The 9,767-nt window shown below is 36.3% G+C and overlaps 1 protein-coding gene across 1 annotated transcript; it reads right to left on the reverse strand.

Moving 5' to 3' along the window:
• Positions 1 to 4,556: 4,556 nt before the first annotated feature.
• Positions 4,557 to 5,189, reverse strand: LOC131859188 (uncharacterized). Its single transcript, XM_059212755.1, has one exon. The coding sequence runs from the start codon at positions 5,187 to 5,189 to the stop codon at positions 4,557 to 4,559; it is 633 nt and encodes a 210-aa protein (XP_059068738.1).
• Between the last annotated feature and the right edge of the window lie 4,578 nt (positions 5,190 to 9,767).

Consider the following 9,767-nt stretch of genomic DNA (forward strand, 5'->3'; position numbering starts at 1 on the left):
AGAAACCCTATCCCACATGAATTGTCAATGCAGTCAAAAACGTCACGAAATAACGAAACAAGAGGAAAACAAAGTAGCCATTAAGGGTATGTTTTTCCCACATGACCAAACTAAGATAAGAAGAGACTCGCAGGCTAAGGAAAAGCATAGACATAGGAAGAGTTCTTATCCCACATAGGTTAAGAGGCACACAAAAATTTGTATGGGATAAAAAAGGGAGTAAAGAAGCTAGTCAAGGCTTGACCAAGCTTATCTCGCATGTTCCTGTAGCATTGTGGAGAAGGTTGCAAGACAAGAATCTAGTAAGGAAAAAGACAAAGCCTTATTCCGCATGAATTAAGAAGCCACTTAAATATGACACAAGATAACAAAGAAATGGGGAGTCTCTTTGTGATCAAACAAAAGCCTATCTCACAGCTTGACAAAATTTAACATCACCATAACCATTTGAAGTGTTTCAGATGACACAATGGCAACATAATAAGGACGATCGTCCACATGGTAATTGAATATGGTTAACCAAATGATTTGGAAGCTGATTATAAAGACTTTTAATTACACCTACGTATGTCGATTATTTTAAGGATCTTACATGGAGGTTGACCGACCTTGACCATCTAATCTGGACAAAGAAAATGGAGACATATGGCTCCCTGGGTAGTCAAAGAAGATACTTGATATGCAGAAGTCGGTGATAATGTAAGTAGTTGTTGATCTTGTTTGGGTAGGTCCAAAGAGGATGGTGAATGCACTAATAATGACTAAGCTACAAGCGGTTGTTGGGCTCAATAAATTTAATAGAGGCAAAATAAAATCTGTTAGGCAGAATGGAGTTGCTAAAAATAGCAACTTAACTATAGATAATTCAATGCAGATGGTTGACCCAAGAAACAAAATCCAATCTACTGCAAACCATATCCTTGAAGAGAAAATTGAGATTACTAAGTGTAATAATATATGTACTAATCAACCTAATGGAAGATGAAACACATTTAATGTATGCAGTCAGCCTGAAATCATTTTGTAGAAAGAGAATAAGATCTTGTTGAAACAAAAAACTGATAGTAGGCAGAGCATTTTTATATGATTCGTTGGGAGTAGATGAGAAAGAGAAATTCAATAAACAAAAGACATCTAGAATGAAGTTGACAGTGGGTGTGAGGTGATGTTTTGAAGTGGTGTTGTTGTTGCAAAAGGAAGAGTGACTATTGAATGATAGAGTGAGGTAGAGTATATAGTTGCAAAAGAGGAAAATAAAGCTAGAATAGAGTATTCTGGAAAGTAATCATGTAGCAAAGAAGAAGAAGATAACCAAGAAGAGGTAGGAGAGAACCAAAGGAATAACTTTGGGAGGTAGACAAAGTCAAGTTTGTATTTGTTACAAAACTAATTTTTAACGAGGCTTTACCATTGTATTGTAAAATTGAAAAATCACTATAAATATATGAGTGGATGCTCAAATCAGGGGTAGGTGTGATGAGCTTATAAGACACTAAGAGTGGGGGGTGAATTAGTGCAAGTAAAAACAATACAAATCTGATTATCAATTTCACCAACTTAAAACTCAATAGGCATATAAGAAATAACACTAGGTAAGCAATCACCACATAAAGTATAAACCACATAATAGAAAGGGATTATATGTGGAAAACCCAAATGGGAAAAAACAAGGTGGGAGTTAGTACCCACAAAGATCCACTATCTATGTATAGAGATCTGACCACTTAAGGACTACAATACCCGATTAGGGGATCATCCTATTAGGAGTGTATAAGTCTGGTTAAGAGCTATACAATAAGGCCTTTGAGGACCAGCCCTGTTAGGAGCTACCCATGTTATTGGGATTTGTAAACATAAGTTAATGAGTCACCTAGTTAGAGGATTTAATGACCAGACCTATTAGGATCCGACTGCACCCTGTTATGAGTGAGCTTGTGAGTGGATTTTCTTGTTGCAACTATTAGGGAGACAACAATTTTAAATGATCTCAGTATAACACCATCAGTGTTTGATAAGATCCACTTAAGAACATTACAACATCACATATACTTCATCTCAGAACTGCTTTGATCACCACACTATCAAAAAGACAAAATTTGCTAATTGTTTCTTACACATTCAAGCTCATACTCATAACCACCTTCATACCTCATCACACATCTTAAAAACATAATTAGGTTGGCTAGAACCTTGGAACAATCCCCTAGGTTTAATGAATCTAAACAAGCTTGCATTGCACACCTCACTTATGTCGGCCACCGGTATAACAAATCAAATTATGTGTTGTTAAATTGTTAGATGCAATAACAGTCCCAAAGACATTGAGAGGGGGGTTGAATCAGTGTCTAACTGGTTAATGGAATATTTGAACTTATTTATAACTTTGTAACCCAAATTAATGTGCCGATAAATAAGAAGTAATGTAGTAAAGAGAAATAACTAAGAAAACATAAATGCACACCATAACACAAGATATTTTGGCGAGGAAACCTGGTGTGGGAAAAACCTCGGTGGGAATTGTGACCCACAATATTTACTCACTAGCCAATATGAATAAATATTACTTACAATAGGAGTCTACACATGCAGGAAGGCCAATAGCCTAGAGCGCAGTGCTCAAACAAGAGTCTCATTGACTACAATAAGGATAATTAAATCTAAGATAATGTACTTCTCAAAATAGCATCTCCAATGCTTGGTTCAACACCGGTTTAAGCTCAGTTAGATACTTCAACAAAAACCTTTTGTTTTCCTTTACATAATCACCTCTATACATACCATCTCATAATAAAAATGATTATAATATAAAATGATCTATGAGATCTCATACATATACGAGTCTTTAAAATATACTGTGTCACCTTACAAAGATTAATTACATTATAATACAAAAATAAAACTTTGTCTCAAATCGGTCTGAGTGCCGGTATACTTCATTGCCAGTGTAATCTAGATGTCAATGAATGTGCCTATCGGTGCCGGTAGATGGTGTCAGTGTTGATCTTGTTGGCAGTAAATGTGTAGAGTCTTGTTACCAGTTGGTTGCCATCAATTACAACATCAACCATTCTCATTAGAGTGTATAATGCCAACAATCTCCCCCTTTTGCATTGATGGAAACACTCATGAGAAAAATCCAAAAGGAAGTGTGCTCCCCCTGATCAAATGATCTCTTATGTGCATACATTTATCTCCATACTACTCCCCCTTTGACATCAATGACAAATGATGTCAAAAAGAATCAAAGAATACAAAATTCTACCTCAAAGCCTATAATCGGTTGGTTGCCATCAATGACAACATCAACCATTCTTATTAGTGTATAATGCCAACAGTTTTACCCATCTTAGCGATTCTCATCACTGTTAGTTATGTCTTCATCAATGTAACTTATTTGTCAATCAAATATTGTTCACCTGATTGAATCACCACATGTGGTCATAAACATAACTTCATCTACCAATCTTCTTTGCTTCTAAAAAACTGCATCATCCCATTCTTCATAAATTTCCTATACCAGTTGTCATAATATTATTCTCTCTTTTATTGGTTAAAGTCCTAATTACTGGTTCTGATAAAAATTGTCTCTTCTTATCAGTTAAGCCTTACCGGCTAAACTATAGGACCTAGATGACAATAGAAACATAGATGTCATCAATGACAACATACAACATAGTCATCATATGATAATCTAATCTCTTTAGAAATCAAACATGTATCGACTGCATCAAGCAAACAAACAATTACTGGTTCAGATCAAATGATCAAATGCCAACATTCTCCCCCTTTGGCATTGATGGCAACACTTAGGAAAAAAAATTGTCAACTAAGTGTGTAATACAAAAATTGACTACATGACATGTACTCCCCCTTAGCAATTGCATGTTGTTATACAAGAAAAAAAGAGACTGCTATTACTCCCCCTTTGATAAAAATGCCAAATAGAGAAGAAAATACATGAAAGATATATACATTGTACATCAAAATTTGCATCAAAGCATATATATATATAAGAGTCATAAATTCTTTAAAAAGAAATTTAGAAAAAGAATCACTGAAATGAAACTTCAACTATTTTAGATCATTATCCCATGTCTCTAACAGTGTGTCAGTAATCTCAACATGTGTCTTCAGTTGTGCTGCTAACTCCTCCATGGCATCTACTGTACTCATCTCAGGTGTAGCCAAAATAGCCTACAACTCCTTGTATGCTCACTATAAAATTTCTACTTTAGGAATCGGTTGAGTCTAGAGCTCCTTCAATGATCTTACCCATTTGACTTGGTCATGTTCATACACCTCAAGTTTGTGATGGAGTTCTACAATTGATCTACCAAAATGAACATTTGAGTCATTTAGTGGTCTAAATGTTTCACTCAATATTTCAAGGTCTTTCTTAGCATCTTCCCTTTTCTCTTTCAAATCAACACAAAATAGTAAAAATTTAGAAACAGTGGCCAAAAATTTTCCTCCAGTTTCCAGTCCATTCTTCAATAAGTCTTTATTAATAGTAAGAGCTACCTTATCTTTATCTATCTCAGACATCAATTGTTATGTCATTTTATTCTTGTAGTCCTTTTCAATTGATCTATGTATGTTGCATCTTCAAATGTCTTGAGTTGATCTCTGACATCGGTAACCAACTGCCCAAGTTTGTCAATGGGAGTAACAAAACTTTTAGTATCAGTCTCTGGTAGGAGACTAGACAAAATATCAACTGCTGCCCTTATTGTTTCTACCTCTCTTTGTTTTTCCTCCATTCTCTTCTTTTGATCTCTGGATTGGATTATTGTTGCAATCTCCATCAATTGAGAGGAACTTGGATTGTCCATATCAATAGGTGCTTTAATGCTAATCGAGTCATCATCATCGTCATCAATTATTTTCTTCTCCTCTGTCTCCTTTTTCTCTGTCTTTTCTTTCTCTGATTTATTCTTCTCTGTCTTATCTTGTTTAGTGGTGTCCTTGACCAGTGATGGTTGAGTTTCCACATTTTTTTCATTCACCGGTGCTTCCTCAACCTTATTTTCATCAATATTTTCCTTTTGACTATCATCAATATTTATATTTACACTTACCGATGGAGTTTGACTATCAGTAGGTTGTGCATTCCCCGGTGGCTCATCAAAGCTCTTTTCTCCAGTTTTTTTCTTTATTTGTTCCTCTTGTTGTTCATGTTGTTCAAACATCTAAACATCAACATAAAATACATCTATGCTATCAACAATATTATCAACATTACCTCTAGTGTTATCATCAGGAATGATCATTGGTTCAGTATCAATAGGATCATCTTTCATATACTTGTTATCTGGTTCAAAATCTATGATCTTAACACCTTTAGAAAGTTCTTCTACCTTTAGCCTTTCAGTACTATCTTCCTCAATTTGTTCACCTTTTCCTCTTCTTTATCGGGATGAAACCTAAAGCCTTCTTGATCAAAATCCCAGTCTCCTTCTGGACTGATTTGGTCTCTCCTATTAACATTCTTGTTAATCTCTTTTTGAATATGAATGGTTATTTTCCAATAACTCTTATATGTTCAATTTATTTTTCATTTGCTTCTAGTAGTAGGTGCTTAAATATGTAATCAATGAATTATTTGTCTTGCCTAATGGCAACATGCCACCTTGCATCAATTAAATTATAAATGTTAGACAATTTAAATAATCAGAAGACAAATGAGAGGGGGGGATGAATTAGTTGTCTCAGATTATTGGAACCTTCAGAAATTAAAACTTTGATACCAGAACCCAAAAGACCAATACCGGAATGCATAAACCAAATACCAAAATAGAAGATAAACCAACTAAGCATAAACAATAATCAGAGAATAAATACCATCCACATGACATGAATATCTATATGTGGGAAACCCGGTAAAGGGGAAAACCATGGTGGGAAGCCTACCCATAGTCAGATAATACTTTTGCATTAAGTATGTGAATTATAATTGAGGGGCCTACACTTTCAAGAAGGCCAACAACCTAGAGCACACTTCTCATCATAAAAGGAGTCTCACTGACTACATAGAAATCCATACTACAATCTGGAAGAAGGATTAAACTACAAAGATAGCATCTCCTATGTGCAAGTACACTTCTAGTGAAGCTCAATACCAAAGGACTAAATCCTCTTACATAAACCTAACTCGATCACCAATGATCGACCAATCCTCTTCCTAAATGATTATTACATTATTTGCTCCTTACATATCCATATCCCATACCATGATGATCTACAATGAGATCTTACATCATATATATACAAACCCTCGACCATAAACAATCAAGTTGGCCACCAAACAATAAAACAATTACAGAATTACAAAATATGTTGGTCTAAGACCAAACAAATAATATCCAACCCATAAGACATCCCAGAAACACATCGAGAGGTCCAATCCATACGTTACATTAAGCTGGTCCATACACTCTAAAGAAATAATCGCAATCAACTAATTATCGAGCATGATCACCATCAGCATCCTAAAACTCCATCAAAAGCCGCACCAACACCACTTATGCATATCATCAAGGATGTTCAATAAAGCTTTGTCAGTGAAACCCATGATGGAATAACAAACCAACTAACTGAACATGAATATGAATAAGACAATTCCATAACCCAAACATACCAAAGCATACTGGATCATGATGATCCAATCCAACTAGAAACCAAACAACCTATCGGGACCAGAAGGGTGTTGATAAAGCATCCAAAATAGCTAGTGTTGACATCAATACAACACATAATCAATTCCTCCAAATGGCCAACAATCTCCCCCTTTGGCATTGATGGCAACATTAGATGTGAAAAACATCCAAGTGCCAAGAAATGCCAAACAAGTCTCCCCCAATGGAAGACACCCAACAATCTTCCACACAAAGATATAGCAATGAAGTTTTGAAACAAAGACCAATCTCCCCTTGTGAATGATATCTCTATATAGCTCTATTTTTCACATGTTAGAAACAATGCACCACTGAGAGGGGGAGGGGGTGAATCAATGGTTCTCAAACTTTTCTCTTTATCTATTATCCAATCCAAGCATACCGGCTATTAGATTTAACTATGAACAGACTTACCCGTTAGTGAGGAGACTAAACTCAAATGCAAACATACACAAGGGGACATCCCATAACACTAGCATATATGAGGAAAACCCAATATGGGAAAAACTTCAGCGAGTAATGTTGTTAGAGTCTACTGCTCTAATCTAGCCTTACAGTCAAACCTCTCTTACAATGTTTAGGGCACCAACCCAAGGAGCTATGACCCTTTCTTGATTTATGGGCTACAAACCAAAGGAACTACAATCCCTGATTTAGGGCACCAACCCAAGGAGCTACAACCCCTACCTAATTTATGGGCTACAACCCAAAGGAGCTACAACCCCTGCACTGAGCTACAACTCACTGTTCACAAATTAATCTTAAATATAAAAGTAGTATTCTAGTTACAAGTGAATCTTGTAACAACTCAATACAAACTTCCCTACCGGTGAGATATCTTCTCTACAACACCGACTCACTTCTCCTACTACTTTTCACCTGCTGCTACTCTATCGATAAATACTACCAATATACCTCTTCCACTTCACTTTATTTTTTGATTAGATCTTTCATACTATCAATCTGCATGACTCTACCATTTACGCATCTCCTAGATCACGCCTTTCATCTTTGACAACTTTATTTTTACCCTAATAGCTGATCCCTTGGTCAAACATGAAAGATTTGTCATGTTGTTTCCTCCATCGCCTCGATCTTCTCAATCACTCTTAGCTGGCTCATAGTTGTCTTTTGGATCTCGAGCCTCAAACCCCTACAATAGCTCTGCAACATGTCTCATGAATTGTGTGACCTTTCATTAAAGTTGACCAACCCTTCAACAATCCTGTTGATGTACATTCCATCTTTAATCAAATGCAGGTTCGCCATGTTGACTCCATGTGGCATCCATATTGAGTAACTACCAACTTGGCACTTCATGTTGGTCTAGATAGGATCACCAACTAGCCACTCTACCCATTCCTCTTTCCTGTCAGTTTACTAACCCCGTCGGTATGACAGACTGTACCAGTAACCTCATCATGTCTACATTCTACTGAACTATGGGTGGAACACCTTGACCGGTCGTCAGACATGTCTTTCTTGAGCATGCTCATTTCCACAAGGTGGGGAGTCATCTGCATCTACACCTTGCTCATATTACCGGTGGGCTTACATACCAATTACCACTCTTGATGACACCAGTCATCAACCTTCACTAGACTCCTTCATCGGTCAAGACATTCTCCTCTGACTGTATCTACTCAATCAGTTTGTCTGAATGACAAACACATCACTCTTCTGCTATATTAGTATCTCAGCATGCCTTATCTGTTGGTCCAGTGCATAACCTTGATCTCATGCACTTAAGGTATTCCCTCAATTCACTGGTGGATCTAGTGTGATCCTTCAAGTAATTTCCTTTACCTCTTTACTCTTATCTCACCAAACTATAATGTACTCAATGCATATAGGAGATAAGATCCACTTACTTGGTGGAGTAGCACCTTGTCATCTGCTTATGTGAGTTCCTTGTTTGTGCAACATATCTTCAAATAGGCTTGTGTGATTCGGTGTGGACACACTCACTGTTAGTCATTTATTCTCGTGATGAATGCATCTTCAACCGGTGAGGGTCCTGTAGTTATGCAACCTCATAGCACACTGGTTCATTCATCTCTTCTAGTGTTGATGTGATTATGATAACATTCTCCCTCTTCATCATAAGCACCAACTCAAACAACTTGCTCATCCTCCTTGAACTCTGGTCATGACCTTTGCAGGCTGACATCCAATTTCTTGGTTGATCTGACTTCCTAAGTCAAAACATCACTTACCAGTTGACATCCTTTCCTTACCAGTGATCTGGAACACAAGGTGATATCAAGGATATCTCAACCTATACTTCCTCCTTGACAATGTTGCACATACATCTCTCATATCAGTTGACATCAATGACAACACAATGCCAACATCACATATATCTCTTCCCCTTTGACATTAATGCCATAAATTTGTCAAAAACATCAAAGAAAAAATAAAAAACCATTGAATGACAAGGCTAAATACTCCCCTTGAGAAGTAGCATGCCCACATCAGTGTCAAAATGAATGATATCTTTAATAATGCATATCAGACTGGTGCCAAAAATCATCAATACATTCTCTATCAGAGGAGAAGAAACCCCTAACTTGTCTCTCAAGTACCCAAATGATTCTTTACAAAAAGGTTTAGTGAAAATATATACAATCTTCTCTTTAGTATTCACATAAACTAGCCTAACTTCATTTTTTCCCACCTTCTCCTTCAAAAATTTATACTTGATAGATATGTGCCTTGTCTTACAGTGAATTACTAGATTCTTTGATATGTCTATAGCACTAGAGTTATCATAATGAATAACTATATTGATCCAGTGCAATGCACTTTTATATTCTTCATCATTTGCTTCATCCATAAAACTTGTGTACAGTTAGTAGCAGCAACAACATACTCATCTTCAATAGTAGATAAAGAAGTACGTGACTGTTTCTTGCTGATCCATGATACCAACTTATTTCCAAGAAAGAAAGCTCTATCCGAATTACTTTTCCAATCATCAACATCACCTACCCAATATGCATCTGTATATGCACATAAACTAAATTCATCATCCTTAGGGTACCACAAACCATATTTAGATGTACCTTGTAAGTATCTAAAAATTCTTTTCAC

This window comes from Cryptomeria japonica, chromosome 10, assembly GCF_030272615.1.
Source record: "Cryptomeria japonica chromosome 10, Sugi_1.0, whole genome shotgun sequence".
Classification (NCBI taxonomy): Eukaryota; Viridiplantae; Streptophyta; class Pinopsida; order Cupressales; family Cupressaceae; genus Cryptomeria; species Cryptomeria japonica.

Coding starts and splice junctions, on each gene's coding strand:
- LOC131859188 (XM_059212755.1), bottom strand. CDS start 5,189: ATGTTTGAACAACATGAACAACAAGAGGAACAAATAAAGAAAAAAACT.